Here is a 21589-nt window from a genome sequence, read left to right as displayed (position 1 = left end):
GAGGATTAAACAGGAGGGAAGAGATAATTATAAATAGAATTAGAACTGGGCATAGTTTCCTAAACGGAACTCTTTTTAAGATGGGGAAACACCTTACTGGTTTATGTAGATGGTGTGATGAAGTAGAAACAGTGGAACATGTTTTGATTAAATGTAGGAAATACGCAAGTCAAAGAAGATTATTAAAAACAGAACTAGGTGTTAGTAGGGAATTGGAATTTGAGAAGGTGATCGATCAGCTGAATAGTATTGAGGGGAAAAAGAAGATTTTTCGTTTTTTAAAAAACACTGGGATTTTTAAGAGAATTTGAGGTGTAGATGGTAGGAGTCAATAGAGGGCAGTAGTGCAACGTAAATGGATGCAAGCTGCCGTTAAAATCTAAAGAAGAAGAAGAAGAAGAAGAAGAAGAAGAATCTCCAGAGCGACTTCAAGGTGAGCTACACTATACTATCTTTTTTATATATTAATTTTATTAATTTGTTGCAGCCTCGGATATATTTTAGGCGCACTGCGCTTTACGTAACTCCTGTCAAAGTCACGACAATATATATATTTGATATTAATGACTCTTCTACAATATGCACCAATATTCGGCCTAAAATTTGAATTAGCTTCCCACATCCTTCAGCTTTTTACTTTAATGTTAAAAACACAGAAGTTAAAAACACGGCCTGTCTTTGCTTGTGGAACATAAATAATTATATTTGTCCTGCAAATAAACCAACCAGTCATGGTTTCTAGTAATTGAATCACCGCTGAAGTGAATCATCTGATGCAGCCAGAGACAGTTTGTTCTCATTCAGGTTTCAGTTAAAACTATTACATGCTAATAAATGAGCATATTTCCTCGTTTTGTACAAATCTGCTATTTTTTACGCAATATTCTCAGGAAACTTCAACCGAATCCTTAATAATATTTCTCTCTAGTTGTAAAATAATTGATAAAGACAAGATGCATTGCTGTATTGCTGTTATTTAGATTCCCTCTTTATTTTGTTTTAACTATATAAACCAGGTTTGTCGCTGCAATTTTTTTTAGGTGGCCAACTTTTATTTATTAAAAAGAAGAAGAAGAAAGTTCTGTGTTTAGTTGTTGCAACTTCCAGTTTGGTAGATTTATTTTCTCTTACTATTTCCTCCTTCTGTTCAGACAGGAAGGAACTATTTATTCTGCAATCTTAGGTATGTTAGCCAGTCCACCCAACGAAGTTTAAAGGGAGCAGTTAGACTTTCTTAAAAATTGAGAGGAATTACTGGTTTTCAGGTAGAGCCAGGTGGGCAGAGAACCCCAAAATTGTACTCAAGTATTTTTACTCAAGTAAAAGTAATCCAAGAAATTACTTAAGAGTAAAAAAATATTTGGTAAAAAGGCGACTTAAGTAATGAGTGACTGATCAAAATATCACACATTTAATATTCAAAAATCAACCAGACCAAAATATAAAGTTATGTGGCTCTTGATAGTTTTACAAACGTTTTATAAATGAGTGTTTCTTTTAACTGACTTGTCATACAGTTTCTTTTTTTAAAATAAATAAATAAATAAAGCAGTTTTGTTTTATTCAGATCCACAAAGGTCTTTGCAAAAAAAGAAAGGAAAAACAAATGCACAGTTTTGGTAAAGCTTTATGCTAACATCCCCAAAGCTAACATTATATTCCTCAGTTATTGACAAAATAATTCCACCTTGTCTATGTAGTTGAGGCTCACAGAAGTACATATGTGATTTAAGTTATTTAAACAAATTTGAGATTTTGTTGATTGTTGAAGCTGAAGTGTTTTTTTGTGTGCAGTTATCTGATATTATTCAGTCGAAATGGCATAATTAGTTACAGAAAAGCGAGTAAAAAGCTAGACTTGACCATAATCCGTTACATAAGGAACACAGTGTTTCATTCACAAACATTCTTTTAAACCGTGTATTCTGATCCACCCTGACCTCAGGAGGTTTACACGGAAAACTTTCCCCTCCCTCTGTGGAAAAACAAAAGCATACGTGACTCTCCTCACATCCTCAACGCTTCCTGGGGTTTCTTTCCGTCTTTTTCTGTCCCGTTTGGTGAAATATGTCAGATACTTAAAACAAGAAATCTAATCAATAATTATCGATATCGACTGATATTAAACACTTACGTGGTGATAAGTTTTTCAGCCATATTGTCCAGCCCTGCTGCTTTTACAACTTCAAGCAGCTGATTATCAGTAGGGCCTTCCTGCCCATAGTATCATCATTAAATTTAATTTTCCTTTTGGATAAAAAGTGATCATTTAATTGAATTGAATGTGAGATTATAACCTCGTGACCTCTTTATATTTCTCTCCATAAAAACAGCAGCAGCAATGGACAAGATAAGGGCGCAGTTTCAGAGGATGGTGAGTGTTAAAGAACAAAACTCACACTGCAAAAACACATTTTACCAAGTATTTTTGTCTAGTTTCTAGTGCAAATAAATAAATACATAAACTAAATTAAAAGTACAAGATATATGAGCTTGCTTTAAGTCAATAATTCTTGAATGCAGATACAAACAGTCGTTCCACTGGCAGATTTTTCCAATTCAAACAGGAAACATTTCTTCTTAAAGATTAATGTTTCCTGCCTTCGAACTCTTACAATTTTTAACCCGGAGTTCATTAATTATTGACATAAAACAAGCTTATACATCTTGTTGAACATTACTTTTAAGTTAGTTTTATCTTTTTTCAAGTATATTTGAATTAGAAACTAGACAAAAACACTTGGTAAGATTTAGTATTTTGTATTTTCTGTCATTTTAGGATAATTTCTCTTTAACTTAAAGTGTAACTATAGTGGAGGCATAACTTTCACCCAGACAAATTTTTAACAATTCCACCAAAGTGGACGGAGTTAAGAGGCAACTTTGTTGCTATATTTAGCAACTTTTCACACCACACTAGCAACACTGTTTCAAAAAAATCAAGGCTTCCTGCCCTTATTGTGCGTCTCTAGATGAATGGCGAGAGGTACAGCAGGTTCACGCTGCAGCCGTCGGAGAACGGCGAGAGGCACGCCGAAGTCAACCTGTCCGACTACGCTGCGGATGGCGACACGGCGGCGGAGGCGCCCGGGTCGCCGAGCTTTAGGCCGGCGCCGCTGCATCACAGCAGTCGGACCGTGGCGTTCATAATCCTGGGAACCCTGATGGTGTTTCTTGGCGGTTTGTTACGGTTTCTCATTTTTTTAACGTGATGTTTGATGCTGTAATATATTTTCTACATTGAAATTCCTCATCTGACCAAAAGAGGTCAGATGGTATTTATATTTGAAGAAATTGAATTAATATGAGTTAAAACATTTAATTTCCCTTCGTTACCAATAAAGTATTTTTAAATTGTACTGAAGTAGGGCTGAAACAATTACTCGTAATGAATTTATTATCCAAATAATTATCAGCCAATTTAGTAATCGATTAATCGTTAACTGTAGTATAAATAAAATACAAAAAAAACTTTTATGCACCTTTTTACTGTCCAATTATTCACTGGTTAAATTTAAAATAGTCAACATCTCAACTATATGCTGTTTTGGTAATTAGTAAGTGAATTAGAAATGGATTAAGTATTATTTTTAGCATGTATTTTAGCTACAAATGATAAAGCGTACTCTGAAGGTATGCTATATTGTTGCATTTTAGGCAATAAAATGTTTATTTTCTTATTTAGAAAATGTATTATTTTATTTACTTACATTTTTTGATATGTTTAATATTGTATATTAAGAATATACAATATTATTATTACCAACTTAAGTGGTTTATTTTGTAAACCACTTAAATTTATCTTATAAACGGAAGTGGTTAAATTAAAAAATCAGCAGAAAGTGCCATTTTTTTCCGATTACTCAATCACCAACATAGAATAATAGATTACTAAAATAATCGTTTATTGCATCCCTAATTTATATACCTCATATTGTCAGTACATCATTTTTATTGCATAAAATCTGTTATTTAGGTCCTTATTCCCATATTTGATGGTATTTCACACCGTCTGAGGCGTAAGGATATCATCATATATGTCTCCTTCAGGCTACCTGGTTGGTTTCATCAGTCATCATAAACCTAAGGTTGAGTCTGACTGCGGACCGAGTTCGACGGATAAAATCGGCGGGATGGATCCAGGAAAACCTTCGCCGACTCTGTCCTGGAAGGACGTCTCTCAACTCCTAACGAGCAAACTCAGCAGCGAAGCTTTCAAAAAGACTCTAAAGTAGGTTGTAGAAGCGCTCGGCGTCAGATTTAATTATTCTGACTCTTAATCTGAGAACACAGCTCACCATGTAAACACTGGGAGTCAGACTAGTTGAATCAATAGGTGGTTTATTAAAGTCAAAGGGAGCAGATTTAATGTTGACTTTGTAAATCTGATTTTTTTTTTTTTTTACAGTTCTAGGGCTGAAACAATTAATTTTCAACTAATGTAGTAATCAATTAATCATTAACTGGTGTATGGACTCGTTTGCTGTCCATAACTTATGGACAACTTATTGAGATCAGTAATTAAGCCCAATATAAGATCATTTGTCTGTAAATATGTTTTATCAAGTAGCATAGCTTTAGCTAATAGGCTACATTACTTAGTGTTTATTTTCTTACTTAAAAAAGGAATTGAATTAATAAAGTATTTAATGTACTTCTAGTATAATATAAAAAAATCTTATGTGGTTAAATGAAAAATTTGTATAATTTCTGACAATGTTTTGACCCGATTAATCGATAATTAAAACAATCGTACCAGTTTATTTACATTGGCCTGCAGAAGTACAGTTTTACTTTCCCCTAAAAGAATAATAATATTTACAGCTGTGTATTAATTTGGAGACTTTTTAAAAAAAGACAAAACATAAATAGAAGACTATATCTAGATTTCAACTTTGTATTTGTGAAAGTTTTATGCCGCATGAAGGGCTAAAGGTTGGAGAATCCACAAAGTTAATATTTTTTTCCAAGCGGGAAAAATAAATAAATCAAATGCCTCCCTTTTGCTCTGCAGGGATTTTGATCTGAAGAGCCGCTCGGCAGGAAGTGAGGAAGACATGAGCCTGGCGAACAGGATCTTCGATACGTTCAAGACGTTGGGGATGACGCCGTGGACAGACATCCATTACGTTCAGCTGCAGACACCCGACAAGTCGGTGACATTACGATTTCTCTGGTTTACAAAAGAAACGTATCGATCCGACAGGATGTCGCTTTTATAGAGCGATTTATAGGACAGTGAACAATAAATATAGAATATTCAGTATATAGAATATTCACTGAACTCCGATCCAGAACCACTTTATCTGCGCAACCTCTCACAGCCAGCTAAGAAACGTTGGTGGAATCAACTAACTCGCTCATTCTTTGGTTGCCTAGCAACAATCTGCTGGGTCAGAAGCAGTTTCAAGTTCCACCAATCTGTGGTTGCCTAGCAACGACCTGCTAAGTAACTGAGGCAGCAGCAGTTTCAGATTCCCCCTCTGTGCTTCATAACTGCTTAGAAATAAAAAACTACAGCATGGAGTGAAAACTGTTGATAAAAAAGGAGATCATGCCACTAGCTTGGTAGTATTTCAGACATTTAAAATAAAAAAAGCGAATGAATAATTATCGATATCGACTGAGATGAAACACTTATATTGTGGTCTTAATAAGTTGCTGCAATGTAGTTGTGTGTAAATTTTATTTTATAAGTGAACAACCCACTGATAGCTTCACCTTCTGCTTTTACAGCCAGAACCCAAACACTGTTTACTTTGGTTCGGACGTCATCAAGCCTGTGGGATATTTGGCCTACAGCAAACTAGGCAAAGTTGAGGTGAGTTATTAGGACGTGACCTTTAACCTCTCAACTTCTCAGGACCATTCTGAAAGATTCTCAGTCTTCTGACGCCTTAGTCCGTATTACAGGTTTAAACGTGTTAAATCGGTTTAGACTTGGCATTAATCTCAACCAGACCGTCAGCTTATTGACACTTAAACTGTTACAGAACAGCTTTGGGTATTATTAGACTGTTTAGGCTTCTTTTCCAGTAAACCTCACCTGCATTAAATCCTTACAGTAAGTCTGTTTATTTCACTGATTCACTTCTGCATTGAATCACCAAAGAACTTCTCTTTTGGGTTAAATTATGGGTTTGTTTGAAATTTGGGAAATATTTTTACTTCATCTTCTGTGAAACCCAATTATAATCCATTTTATCTTATAAATAAATAGTAATAATAACATAGGATAATATTTAATGCGTTGATATTTTTTCTGTCATACAATAGCTTTTTAAATGTTGATGCACAGATGCATGTAAGTAGAGTTTATAATATGATAAAAATGTAAATGAAACAATAAATAAATTTAAACATGTACCAAAGTCATTGTATTTAAGTAAAAAAAAAAAAGCACAGACATGGAAAACAATCCTAAAAATATTAATATTACATAAATATAGAGAAAACTAATTATAATACTATATGTAAATATCTGTTTTTGTCTTATTGCAATATTGGCATCGTTATGAATTTAAAAAAAAAAGAAAATTAATGATTTTTTAATTAGACAAAACCTAATTACAATGGAATAATAACAAAAATCCCTTTTAGTTTGAATAACCAGAAATATAAAAATAAATAAATTTGAATTAATTAAATAAATTAACAGTAAAGAAAAAGTAGCCGAAATTGACTGTTTCCCCAATTTAAACCCCTTTTACAAACTTGAAAAAAATCCTATAAATTATAAGAAAAAAAAGCAATTAAATGCAAACTTTTTGTCATCAAAGAATTTTTGGATTCAGAATTTACTTAAATAAAATTAATATTTTATCTATTTCAGGTTACACCCAATGAAAACGAATAAATAAATGGCTTTGTTTTCATAAAATAAAAGCTATTGAATTACATTATTGGAAAAAACTACAGATAGGTTTGCTTGTTGATAAGCAACCACAACTTTCCGGTCTCCAGTATTTAAATCTTTAACCTGCAGTTTCTGATTCTTAGCCGGCTCAGAGTTCTCTTTCAGAACCATAAGATGCAGCGGTTCTGCTGTGATCGAAGCTTCATTTTCTCCTGACCCCTGCAGGGCCGGCTGGTGTACGGGAACTACGGCCGTCAGAAGGATCTGGACTTTGTTCAGGGGAAAGTTGACCTGAAAGGTGCCGTCCTGCTGCTGCGAGCCGGAAAAATCCCTTTTGCACAACAGGTATGTGTAGATCAGTCTTTCTCAAACTGTGGTGGTCCACGGGCGCCCCCTAGTGGTCCACGATATACTGTACGTAAACAACCGTTTATTTGTTACGTTAGCTCAAAGTGCGACCTACAGCTAGCTTACCAGAGGATTGTGTTGAAAAATAATAATGGATAAGTGGCTTAAGTCAATTTATACCGCAGCATATACGGAAAACCACAAATGCAAAAATTCAACCATAGAAAAGTCTACTGTCAATCTCTGTATGTTAAAGAAATAAAAAGACTAAATTATTTCATTTTCATTTACAGTTTGAGTCAGTTTGTAGATCTATACATACAGATCTATCTATCTCACTATTTATATATATATATATAGAGAGAGAGATAGATAGATAGATAGATAGATAGATAGATAGATAGATAGATAGATAGATAGATAGATAGATAGATAGATAGATAGATAGATAGATCTATATTGCTTTAGATTCACTATTGTTGACTTTTTCTACGAGCAAGAGAAAATATTGAAAAGAATGTTGTTTGATCAGGAAGTGAATCTGTTTTTGTTTCAGGTGGACAACGGCGCCAAGATGGGAGCCTTTGCTGTTCTGATCTACCTTGATACTAAAGATTACAAACTGGCTACAGACACTGAACTCTACGGACATGTCAGTTCAAAACAAAGTCAAATATAGATTCTTTGCACATTATTGTTTACATCCGGAAATTTTTGGCACACCGCTGGAGGGCAAAAAGACTATTCTTTCCGTAGCTGCAGTAGAACAATCTTGTCAACAAAATGAAACCTTGAGATGTAGGGATTATTAATTTAGTGCAGTGCGCCACAGCAAAGGGAAAAATAACGCAGAAAAACCGTTAAGAATAGGTAAAAATCAGTGGTGGTAATCACTTTTCCCGTTCTCTGTGTCGGCTACGTGACTCGTTGCCATAGCAACTGACTGACAACAACGCCACTAATGTATCAGGATTCAGCACCCAAAAGAAAACACTCAAGCATTTCCCACACAAAGAACAGAACATTCAGTCTGTTACAGTATTATGTTTTTAGTAGAGGTGTGCAGATCGATCCCTAGTTTTTAGGCGTTATGTTTACTTGCGATTATTAAGTGATTACTGTAGTAGATTAGCTAATTTAAACACTTGCTCTACTGATGATCTGTCAGAGAGTTGGTGTGTGCGTCGCCTTTTTTCTATTGCAACTGAACCGAAACACACAGAATTCCACATCACATCTACATGTTATGGTTATCAAAGTCAAGCTAGTACAACTGAACTACTTTCCTCTCCCTCGCTATTTTTTTCTTAATTAAAACTTTTTTCTGACCTCATCTATTAGTTGTAGTGTTGACTATTAGTAGCAAAGCACTGCATCCCTTTTACTTTTATACATCACGCATACATTTAAAATAACTCAACAGATAAAACGAATGGCAGTCATCATCAGGGAGCAGCTTTTTGCCCTCTACCAACTACCTCTTTCGACACTCTGCAAAGGGTCTTCACCCAGCAGGAAAGCAAAAAAAAGGTTTCCTATTCATTCATCTTTCGATTCCAGGTCCATCTTGGTTCTGGGGACCCATACACCCCTGGATTCCCGTCCTTCAACCATACCCTGTTTGCCCCAATGGAGTCAGCTGGCCTCCCAAACATCCCGGCCCAGACCATCACTGCCAGCTCGGCTACAACTCTTCTAATGTTAGCAACTTAACCATACTGCATGACGGATGTAGCTGAACCGTTTTTGTTTCAGGGTGGAGGTTGTACGGCACGACTTAAGTTATTCTTAAAAACAATAATTGGGTGCTCAAGTTTGAATTTCATTGTGGATTCCGAAAACAGATGCAAGTTATAAATTAATGAGTGAATCTAAACATGACGTATTAGGGCCATTGTAGATAGAGAGGAGGAAGAAAAGTAAAATTTTGAAATCTCAGAAATTTTATTTTAAAAAAATGTAGAAATTTCTGAGTTTCAAAAGTTTAAAAAAAATTAACTTTTGAAAATTTTGAGCTTCAAAACTCAGAAATTTTGACTTTTCAAGCTCAGAAAATGCCCGTTTTTTCTAGAATTTTTTTTTTTAGATTAACCTCAAATTTCTAAATTTTTTGCACATTTTCAACTTTTCAAACTCAAATTCTTGTTTTTTTTTGTAATACATTTTTGAGATTAATCTACAAATCTCTGAATTGAATCGAAAACCTGGATTTTCTCCTTACCATAACATAAAGGGCTACATTTTTCATAGTATTTCAAAAAACGTTCAATTTTAACATTGTTTTGTGTTTGTTGTATCAAATACTGACGGACCAAACAAAAAATTGTGGTTTTTCACATAGGTAAACTCGGAAATATTGATCAAATATAACAAAACAGGAACTTTTTAGGTTGTTAAATAGAAAATTAAAAGATGAAAAGAATAAAATATGTAAAATACTTAATACCCCTTGAACAGAGATATTTTGTTGTCTGTGGTTGCTCTTGAAGGAATGTTAAAACTTTGCCCTATAAAGTGCTTTAACTCACCACAGGCTTGAAAATCAATCGTGTTTATTGGCGCCATGTCTTTTGTCATTAAATCCTCGCCTTCGTGTCACATCAACCGTCTTTAAATGAGAGGTTGACGCTGCTTCGCCATGACGCTCTTAAGATGAAACTTGTGGAGTGTTTATACTTCATAACAGAGCCGTATAAAGTGATTTTTATATCCCACAACGGACTCTGTATGAACTACTTATCTTTCCCGTTAAGAGAGAGCTCCGCCATTTTGTTTCTGAACGGCTCCGCTTAAGGATGACCAGCGGCGCCCTCTGCTGGATGGCGGCCAAACTACAACATTAAAAGAAGGTCTACTCTAAGCGGACGTTACTAATAGATTGGAACCGATTTTAATCTAATAAACCATTAATCGACAATTAATTTTAAGTTGATTAATTGTTTGCATCCCTGATTCAGACCTAATATATAGATTCACACTTTCTAAAACTGATTTAAATGTTGAAAGAATCACATTTGGATAGATAAAGGCCTTTCAAGTACTTTTTCAGAAGTTTCATAAACCAGGTGGAGGAGTTAGAGGATGTATTAATATATTTGAGTTTATTTGCATAATTATGAGTGTGCAAAATTGAAAATCCACAATAAATACAAAATAATGCACCCAGTTTTGTCAGTTTTAGCACAATCACGCTACTGAAAAAAGAGCAATTTCAATAAATCATTAAAACCCCTTAATTTGAAAACATAAAATGAACTTTTCTGTTTGTCGTTCTCAGGAAAATTGGAGGCCCTGAAGTAGATACAAACAGTGACTTCAAAGGTGAGCTAAAGTCTGTGGTTTACAAGCTGGGTGGCAGCCAGAACATCACTGTGGAGGTGAACAACGTGTTGGTCAATAAGGAGATCCACAATGTGTTCGGCGTGATCAAAGGATTTACTGATCCTGGTAGGTTTTTTCTGTTGTTTTGTGATCTTAGTTATTAAATGTAAGGGTGCTGAGCTGAGTTTTAATTTGAATATTCAGATCGTTATGTTGTGCTGGGAGCTCAGAGGGACGCCTGGGGGAGAGGTTACACCAAGGCCACTGTTGGCACCTCGGTGCTGATCGAACTGGCCAAGGCCTTCCAAGAGATGGTGAAAAAAGGTAAGAAGTCTAATTGTAAATATCATGTTTTTCTTACTCATTTTACATTTACTATGATTTACTTCTATTTCTGAATGTAAGAAACAGGAAAAACAAATGATAGGCAGCAGCCAGTCTACAAAAACACAAAATCTTATTTTGGTCTAGTTCCTAGTGCCAATATATTAATACACTTGAAACAAGACAGAACTAACTTATAGATAGCCTTTCAGCAAGACGTAGGAACTTATTTTTAGTCAATAATTTATTCATATTGATGAGAAAGTACAAGTTCAATTGGCAGATTATTTTACTTATAACAAGGTAAAAATATTTTGTTGTAAGTGAATTTGTCTGCCAATGGAACAAGTACTTTTTCATCAATATTAAGAAATTATTGAGTTATTTCTTGCCGAAAAGGTGCTTGTAATTTAGTTTTACTCATTTCAAGTGTATTAGCAAATTTGCATTGGAAACTGGAACAAAAATACTTGGTAAGACATTGTTTTTTTGCAGTGAAATTGGTGAAGATGTCACCCCAAACTTAAACCATCTTGGATACCTATCCCACCGGCACTCTGCGCAGGGATTTAAAAGTTCAGTCTGTTTGCCATGAATGGCCTCTTGCTGTTGTGGGCACTGCTAGCTAAGAAGTTGGCTAACTCTAAAGGAATTAAATTCCCTTAGATATTGTATGTGTTTATGTCTTGTTCTTTACTATCCATGTTTTATTTTGCTCCTGTACATTTGAAATAAAGTTACTGGGTGGGAAAGAAAGAGAAAACATGAGGAGAGGAAACGGAAGCTTAAACAGTTTTCACATATTTCAAAATAAGAGCATGAATATAAACTATAAACTACCTTAAGGATTCTTAAGTCAGTAACCAAAACTTCAGTACAAATGTTGCATTTTATTTAACTAAATGTTTACAAAAAAGCCAATTAAATTAGCGGTTTAGAATTTATCCCAAAAAATTTATTTAAGGGAAGCTAATGGATTTTAAAATTAGCCAAAATGCTAAAGAGCTAAGTGAAAAATTAGCTATGTATTAGCAGATTACTGTGAGTGAGCCCATCATTTTCCACTTTGTATACAAATCCTATTTCAAATAACATTTCTAGTACTTAAGATAGTTTTTTTTGTCTCTTCGAACTAAAATTTATATATTTAAAAAAAAAGTATTTTATACAAACCAAATAATGACTTAAGAATCTGAATTTGGTGTGGGAAACTTTATGTCCTCAATCCACAATGTGAGGAGTTTTTGATTTACAAACTAAACAAAAGATTCTGTTAAAAATCTGGAAAATTATGACATTTTTATCTAAAAATATGTAGGAGCCTTATTCTTCCTTCATCATAAAAGCTTTATATGCTTTTATATAAAGAAAAACTGAATGTTGAGATTGAAAAGTTTAAGCTATTTTGCTGGTTTAAAACTTTAAAAATTTTCCCTGTTTTAGATGATTTTAGGCCGAGAAGAAGCATAATATTTGCAAGCTGGAGCGCTGGAGAGTTTGGAAGTGTTGGCGCCACCGAGTGGCTGGAGGTATGAACTACATGTTTAAACTGAACTTTCTGCTTTGGGAGAAAAATGCTTAAATAAGTTGTTTTGTTTTGTTTTGTTGTTTTTAGGGTTACATGTCCTCTCTTGACCGAAGTGTCTTTACATACATCAACCTGGATGGAGTAGTCATGGGTACGCACTGTAAAAACCAAAACATGTTGGAAAAAGTGGCTAAAACTGATGAAGCTTGCGTCTGACAGGTCAAGAAAGGTTCATCGCCTCTGCAAGTCCGCTGCTGTACAGCCTCATTGAGAGCACGATGAAGGAGGTAAAACACAACTTTATGCTGAACCGCAAACTAAATGAAACTGCTGGCCGATAAATTATTGAGATAAATGATAATATTGACATTTTAAGACCATTTTTCAGCTAATAATAATAATGGCATATTAGTACACCCTCCCAAAGATAAAAAACCCCTTCAATTTCTAAAGAATAGCTTGTAATGGAACTGGTAAACATTTTAAATAGCCAAGCCAAATCAATAAACAAGGATTTTTTACTCAAATGTTTGCAGTATTTTTCAAAATGGCAGCTTTATAATGGTATTAAAGGGAAGTGTCTTTTTAATTGTTGTCCAAATGGAAATAGTCAAGCTCATTTTAATTAATCATGTGAATATTTGATTTATTGTGACATTTGTCTGTTTCTTGCAGGTGAACATGCCTAGAAAATCTGTCTCAATTTACCAGGCGATGGGAGGAAATAACTGGGAGTCCAGAGTGTAAGTAGGAGATCCCCTGAAAATGTTTTTATTTCTTCAAATGAAGTGAGATTTTTTTATTTATTCACCATTTAGTGCACATAAAACACACATTACAGACTAACAAACAGAGGTATTTATCTATAAAATAACAAATAACCAACTAGATAATTCCCCAAAAATCTAACAAAAACTAAATACATGGAAGAACACCATGAATCAAAGTTAAATAACTTGTGGTTATTCTTCTGTAAAAACAAATAATCAATGTTATTTGTATGTTATTTGGGAGAAAGAGTAGGCGGTAAATGTACAACCAGAGAATCGTTCCTATTTTGCTTCTGCTGTTATTCAAGCAAATCTTTGCTAATTTTACCTAAATAAAGTTTAAAAATACACCTTGGGCTTCTTGTTTTCATCCAATTGTTATTTACATTTTTTTGTTTAATTTGGTAGGAATTGTTAGTGACAGTACTTGTGATTCTTGTTGAAATGATTATTTTTTCTTTTGGAAGATGTTTTTATTTTAAGGCTTTTTTGCCTTTTACCTGCAGAACCACTTCAGAGCTGATTAGTTCAAATTAAGGTGGAGAAGGAGATTTTCTCAGAACAATACAAAACTGAGGTTGTTGTTTGAAACAACCAAAATAACTATAATTAAAATGGATACATTTGAATTAATCCATTTTAAAGCATAACTGCTAGTTTCACGCTGTACACATTTGGGATTACACTGCAAAAACACAAAATATTACCAAGTATCTTTGTCTTGTTTCTAGTGAAAATATCTTACTACACTTTAAATAAGACAAAACTAATTTACAATTTACTTTTCAGCAATATGTAGCAACTTGATTTAAGTTAATAATTCCTTAATATCAATGAGAAAAGTACTAGCTCTATTGGCAGATTATTTAATTTATAACATGGGAAAAATGTTTTAGAAGTGAAATAATCTGTCAATGGAAGTAGAACTTTTCCCATTAATATTAAATTGAGTTTTTTAAGCCAAATGCAACGCTACCGTAGAAAAAAACATATTTCTGAAAAGTATTTGTCCTGCTTGCAGACTGAGGACGATGTCGATGGAAGATCCTGCTTATCCTTTCCTGGCTTTTGCTGGAATTCCCTCCATGTGTTTCCACTTCATCCAATCAAATGTAAGTTTTACTCTTAAAACATAAATATTTTTTTTATTCTGAAAGGTTTCAGTTAACAGTTTGGGCTGAAACTATTAATCAGATTACTCGTGATAAATTTGCTGAAAGAACTACACACTCAAAGCAAAAACTGTAAAAAACAAATACATTTTGCAATTAAGGTAAAAAAAAACAAACACTTTGTTTGTAAATATATTCTACCCAGAACAAGTTAACTGTCAGTTTTAAAAATCTCCTATCAATCACATTTCTCATCCAATTATTAATCAGTTAACCCAAAAACTAATCAACAGATCAGCCCTGCACTGTAAATGATCAAGTTGTTCACTGAAGAAATGCTGTTATTGCATTTTAGGCAATAAAATGTTTATTTTTTATTTATAAAATGACTTACATTTTTAAAAATTTTTTGTGTATTTTTAATATTAAATAGGCATAAGTGGTTAAATTAAAAATCTGCAAAATGCATCCATTTTTGTATCAGATTAATCAATTAATTAGCAGAATAATCAGTTACTAAATTAATCTGAAGTTGCAGCTCTACTAATAACATTTGTCATTAAATAATAGAGTTTTTCAGTCATGAAATAAATTACATATGCTTAAATTTCCTTCCAAATTATAATGCAAGTGTCAATTTTAGTTGGTTATAAATATCTAGCAAATGGCAGAAACAACGCAAACATGTAATTAATTAAATTTACTTTATTGATACCAAAAGGGAAATTAAATATTAATTCAAATTCTTCAAAGAGTTATTGTAGAATTTGAATTAAGATGAGTTACAACAACAATCAGAAAGATTAATGGGATCAGTACCTGGAAATAATATGCAAGATGTCTTATTGTTTTAAATATTGGCTAAATGAAAGTATTTTATTGTATTGATCCCCAACTGGGCTGTTGTAACTTCTTAATGTGTTAAAGTTGTGGTCTTAAATATGGCTTTGTTGTGGTTCTGTTTAAAGTCCGAGTCGTACCCTTACTATGGCACCAGCCTGGACAACATGGACCACCTGAACTACAGAACGAGCCAACGCACCAGCAACGTCACGGCCACGGCGGCGCAGTTTGCCGGCCTGATGACGCTGCGTCTGGTCCATGACCACCTGCTGGGTCTGGATGTGAGCAGATACTACGGCCCCATCACCAAAGCTGTGGTCCAGGTCTACAAACGGGTCAACCAGCTCACTCAGGTTCGGACCTTTTCCACCTGATTCACATTTAGGATGCATTTTTTTATAGAATTAAGTGGAGTAGTCAAGATTAGGGCTGGGTGATACACTGATTTTATTGATTAATTGAATATTTTGTTTTTAACGACTTCATTTTTGGAAAATCCGCATCCTCGGCGGCGGCCATCTTGTTTCACAAGCGTTTGTTACAACTTCTGTTTCTTTGGTCTTTGACTTCAGGAAAACTTTACAACAGAATATTAGAGCCAGGCTAAGATTTTTATTTTTTTTACTTACTTTATCACCAGAATATTATCATATTACACAGGTGTCAAACTCAAGGTCCATGGGCCAAATCTGACCCAACAGAACTATTTATGTGGTCCACTGGACTATAAATGGTCTCATAAATTGAACTTTTAGATTTGTTTGTAAGATGTGTTTAAATATTATTTTATCAGTCAAACCAAATCAGTTTTCATTAGTATGGATGCCCTGCAGCTTGACGTAAGATCCCCCATCTCGCTGCTGGAGGGCAAAAACCTGCTTGCTAACGATGACTAGCATTGCTTCTAGCTGTTATGTTGCCAAATAACTCGCTAAATCTTAAATGTACGCCTGATATATAAAAGAAAAAGGGACACAGTGGTTCACTACACAATGACAACTAGGCAACAAGGTCAGTAGTTCGGTTATGCTAGCTTGACTTTAGCATCCATAACATCTCGTAGATGTGATGTGTAATTTGGTGTTTTTCAATTCATTTACACAAAAAAACATACCAGCGCTGACAGATCATCAGTAGAGCAGCGGTTCAGATTAGCTAATCGACCGTCACGGTGTTAGCTTAGCTAACAGCAACAGTAGCTAATCTATCACCGCAGTGTTAGCTTAGCTAACAGCAACAGTATCTAAGCTATCACTTATCAGAAAATAAACATCGAGCCTAAAAACATAAAACTGTGACGAACAGAATATTCTGTTCTTTGTGTGGGAAGCATTTGAGTATTTTTTTGGTATAAAATCCAGAAAAATTAAGTGGTGTTGTTGTCAGTTGCTATGGCAACGAGTCTGCCAAAGAGCGAAAAAAAAGTGTTTTTTAGTGATCCTTTAACGTTTTTTCTGCGTTATTTTTCCCTTTGCTGTGACACACTGCACTGAAAAAAATCATACCTACGTCTTCAGGTTTTGTTTTGTTAACGGGATTGTTCTACGGCGGCAGCGCGGCTTTGGATGGCACGTGTAAGAATCGCCTTTTTGCCCTCCAGCATTATGCGTATGCCTGAAATTTCCAGATATTAACATGTAGGGGATCCATAGGGACAAATTACATCAATGTGAAAAGATGTTAAAACTGTTATGTTTTAAGGAGTGCTAATCAAATGCAGATGAATTATAACAGTTTGTTAACAGGTAGTTTTATACGTACATTGTGCCTCAATCAGCCCTTTCTGGACATTCATAATTCGACATTTGTGATCTAGATATATTCCCTAAAAGTGTTCATGCTGTGTTTTCTTCCTTCCAGTCCGGTCAGCTGAAGGACGTCAGTCCCAACTGGCTGAATCGCGCCCGCGGCTCGTACAGACGAGCGGCCGACGCCATTGCCGGCGCCATCGCCAACACGGACTTGACGGATGAGGAATCCTGTCGAATCCTGAACGACAGGATCATGAAGGTGAGATCGCTGCAGATCGTAATGGACGGTGATTACTCGTTACGGTTTATTTAAGTAATGAGAACGTTTTGCAGAAGTAGAAACTCTTGTTCTGATTTTGTATTTCTTCTCCCCTCTCTGGTCCAACTGTGGCTTGCTGTGTAATTCACTTGCTGTAAACCAAACCACAGCTGTGGCCAGATGTTTTCTTAACCCTTTATCTTCCATTTTTTTGCCATTACAATTGAAACATCGTAATGGCAAGATTGTGTGTTTTCAACACAAACATTGAATATAAATAAAGTTTTGCGCACATTTGTAATGAGAACACATTTTGTCATACGACTGTTGGTCAGAGGCCTCTTCAGAGCCGTTGTGAGACAGACTGCTTTCATAGATCCTTCTCACTTTTCACTGCAAAAACACAAAATCTTACCAAGTATTTTTGGTCTAGTATCTAGTGCAAATATTACTAAACTTGAAATAAGACAAACTAACTCAAAAGTAACTTTATAGCAAGATATAGAGGCTTGCTTTAAATAAATAATTCATTAATATTGATGAAAAAGTTCTAGTTCCATTAGCAGATTATTTCACTTATGACATTTTTCCCACGTTATAACAATCTGCCAGTAAAACTAGCATTTTTCATCAAAATTAAGGAATTATTTACTTAAAACAAGCTCATGTATCTTGCTGTAAAGTTACTTTTAAGTTACTTTGTCTTCTATCAAGTGTAATAAGTTATGTGCACCAGAAACTAGACCAAAATTACTTGGTAAGATTTTGTTACGACGTTTATTTTCCCTTTTAGGATAAATAAGGTATTTCAGAATTGAATTGAATTGAATTGTTGATAAAACCAAACCTCTTTCTGTCTTTCCTCTCTCAGGTTGAGCACTCCCTCCTGTCTCCGTACGTCTCCGTCGTTGAGGCCCCGTTCCGCCACCTGCTGCTGGGCCGCGGCCCACACACCTTGGCGGCCATCGCTGAAGCCCAGGATCTGGAGAAGCTCCGTCTCCATCTGGCTCTGGCCACCTGGAACCTGCAGGGATGCGCCAACGCCATGGCCGCCAACGTCTGGGACATTGACGACGACATCTGAAGCAGGAAACAGGAAATCTGTGTGTGAGCGTGTGTGAAGCTGCTTGAAGGTTAATTATAGTGCTCCAACGTTTAAATACCTGAAGCACAAGCAAGTCACAAAATCTAGAAGAAAAACCAACTGTGAACCTTAAACAAATCACCTCCTCAAAGTACTGAAACTTTATTTATACTTTTAGTTCTTGTTTGATATTTATCAGTGGCAGCGCCCACTATATTTATTGTTTGTCTTTTTATACATCATTATCGGAAGCAGTGCCTTCCATAATTATGACGGTTATACTGTCGAAAGCCACAGCAGCATCTGCTACTACAATGACTCCCTAACTGTTGCTGACGAAACGGAGCATCGGATAACGCTGGGATTTCACTTTCCTGGCTCACACGTCTCCCGTTTGAACTCCAAATGTTCAATATCTGCTGGGAGAAACAAAATATAGAAAATCGCACCAAATTTCCAATTGGTTTTTCTGGATTTGAGCAATTCAGGGGTGTCCAAAGTTTTTGTCTCGTGGGTCAAAATTGTCGACTCAAAAGTCCAAAAAACCCAAGCAAATAAAGTAGCCCAATTTATTTATTTTTATTATTTTATTGTATTTATTGTAGTTTCTAAACTTGTAGAGGATTTTTATGACAGCGTAAAAGGGCCGTCGTAAATAATAAAAATTAATAAAAGGCGCAGTAAATTTCCACCAAAAACTTCAGAAATATATTGATTAATCTCAGAAATCTTCTAGAAAAAAACATGGAAATTTTCTCAGCAAAATAAAAAAAAATTTTCAACATTTGAAACACTGAAATTTTCTAGTTTTTTGTAGAAAATTTTGTGAGAATAATCTCAACATTTCTGAATTTTTTGGCGGAAATTTACTCCTTATTTTTCTCCTCGATTACCCTGATGTTTGCTGTTTTCAGTTTTGTCTAGACTTGATTGATTGAATAATTTTATTTTCTGTAATAATGACAGAATTAAATTCACTTCCCTCTTAGCCAAGTTTATCAAAAAAATAAAATCTAATTTAGGTGAAGCAAATTTGGCTTTTCAGGAAAAGTCTTTGGATGTAAAAAGGTACCGGTAATCATTTACATGAAAATTAAAACTCCCATCTCTGGGCCAAATTTGTATAATTTTTTAATTGCAGTTGGGGGCCACACAAAATCACTCCAAGGGCCATAAATGGCCCCCGAGCCGCACTTTGGACACCCCTACTCTAATTACTTAAAGTCAATATTTGGTAAAATTATTCTGTGCAACCTTAAGGCTCTAATTGGTTCCATAATTTGCTAAAAAGCCGTTTAGGTTGCACGGTGTGCGTTGGAGCACGAATTAGCATCATGGCGTTATCGGGAGCAGTGCCTTCCATAATTAAAATCCATTATCGGGAGCAGAGTCTCCCATAATGCCGACTAGTGACGGTAGCTTTTGTCTACCATTTTCTGTATATTTTTTGGGTTTGTGTGTATTTATCGGGAGCAGTGACTCTCATATTTCACTTCAAGGGTGGAACAGCTTATCGGGGACAGTGTTTCCCAGAGTTTTATACTTGAAATATTCATTTGTTGGGTTTATTGGTCGGATTTTTGGTGTGTGTTAAAAACAGTCTTCTGGACCTATGTAGTTTCTGTGCAGCTATATTTTTTTCCTGTTTAGATTCATAAAGTGGTTTAACACTGGATAAACCTTACTGGGAGAGACAAATTTATAGTTGTCAACATTTAGTGCATTTAGACTTGAGCAGCACAAGAAATTATAATAAGAATATTTTCAATATCATATTGACAGAGTATTAGGGCCACTCTAAGATGAAATGTTAGAAAATAGATAAAACTGCAAGAATAACATTGAAAAATCAGTAGAAAAATTCAATATTACTCAATAAAACTCAAGAATAAAATCAGAATAATGTGAGAATAAAGTTGTAAAATTACGAGTATAAAGTTATAAAATTACCGGAATAAAATTGTAAAATTACAAGACCAAAGTCATAAAATAACAAGAATGAAGTCAGAAAATTGAGAATAAAGTTGTAAACTTATGAGAATAAAATTGTAAAATTACTAGAACAAAGTTGTAAAAATTGTATTGTAAAATTTTACAATAAAATTTTACAATTCTTCATAAGTTGTAATTTTACGACTTTTACTTCTACTAAAGTCATAAAATTACAAGTCAGAAAATTGAGAATATAGTCGTAAACTTACGATAATAAAATCATAAAATCACTTGTATAAAGTTGTGAAATTAGAATAATAAAGTCTTAAAATTACAAGAATGAAATTGTAAAATTCTGAGAATAAGTTTGTTTTAGATGGATTAGCTACTCAATGGTCCTCATCTTGAAAAGTTGTTTTTAAAACGATTGCTCTCCTCTCCCTTCTAGATAATCCAGTTCAGCAGTTCACGGCCTGTTTTAGATTTACTGTATGTTATTATCATTAGTGTCTAAAATACTGTAAGCCTCACTAGCACCAAATATATTGCTGCTTAAAAACAATTCACAAGCTACATAAGAATTATTCAATGAATCAAACCTCTGCATGCATACTATTACCTAAACTTGTTTCAGATCTTGCTATCATGAATTTATTTCCATAAATGTTCGACTTGGTTGTTAAATCTGTTTAAATAAACAAAGGAATGTCTCAAAAACTCATTTTAATTCAGTATACTGTGTCTAAACCTCTTCAAATTGATGGCTTGTACAATATCGAATGTGAAATCTGTAATGTGGTTTCTAAATTCAGCATACAAATTTAATAAACTCTTTGGCTAAGCATCACTTACCCCTGCTGTCTGCTTTTTTAATATAACCAACGCATAAATTGCTCCAGTAACTCATATAAAGGTGTTGCAACAATCATTGTACATGGAGTTTTTAAACTAATAAAAATTCATTAAAACTCCTCTGATCAGGAGAATGGTTCAAGCTAAACTGGAGCATGACAAATGTCCAATATCCTCTTAATTTTAGTAAAATGTGAAGAATTTAGTTTTTCTTTTATCACTTTGTCGTTACTGGTGAATGATTTATCTATTTTTTTTTTTATTCATTATGCATTATGTCTTATTCAAATACAAATTTCAGGTTTTGCACATGAGCAAAGCTATTGATCATATTATAAACTTTCATATTTGGAAAGAAAGTAGCAAAACTAATGATAGTTTAATTAAATTAAGTTGCTCTTTACAATTTCAGAGGGAAATTAACATGTTTGTTTTACAAAATTCAAATTTTTAAAATTTATTATTTTGATTTGGTTTGGAGAACCTTATTTTTTTGGTGGATCAAAATGACTATATTTTACTTTTATTTTTCATTTTGTAAAGTTTGCCTTTTTTAATAAGTGACGCATTTTATGTGTGTTGATATCCCCGCTTTTATTTGTAATTATG

The 21589-nt window shown here is 34.3% G+C and overlaps 1 protein-coding gene across 1 annotated transcript; it reads left to right on the top strand.

Annotated features, from left to right (window-relative positions):
* Positions 1-415: 415 nt before the first annotated feature.
* tfr1b (transferrin receptor 1b) lies at positions 416-20979 on the top strand. The gene is made up of 19 exons (XM_032551556.1): positions 416-433; positions 2334-2374; positions 2973-3180; positions 4051-4231; positions 5015-5152; positions 5737-5821; positions 7082-7201; positions 7761-7856; positions 8765-8904; positions 10482-10651; positions 10730-10849; positions 12293-12378; positions 12465-12528; positions 12597-12664; positions 13053-13120; positions 14169-14259; positions 15228-15455; positions 16963-17112; positions 17984-20979. Exons 2-19 carry the CDS (start codon positions 2342-2344, stop codon positions 18194-18196), a joined length of 2259 nt encoding a protein of 752 aa, XP_032407447.1. The 5' UTR covers positions 416-433; positions 2334-2341; the 3' UTR covers positions 18197-20979.
* The last annotated feature ends 610 nt before the right edge of the window (positions 20980-21589 follow it).

The sequence above is a fragment of the Xiphophorus hellerii genome, chromosome 21 (genome assembly GCF_003331165.1).
Source record: "Xiphophorus hellerii strain 12219 chromosome 21, Xiphophorus_hellerii-4.1, whole genome shotgun sequence".
Classification (NCBI taxonomy): domain Eukaryota; kingdom Metazoa; phylum Chordata; class Actinopteri; order Cyprinodontiformes; family Poeciliidae; genus Xiphophorus; species Xiphophorus hellerii.
This window is presented reverse-complemented; position numbering and strand designations above follow the sequence as displayed.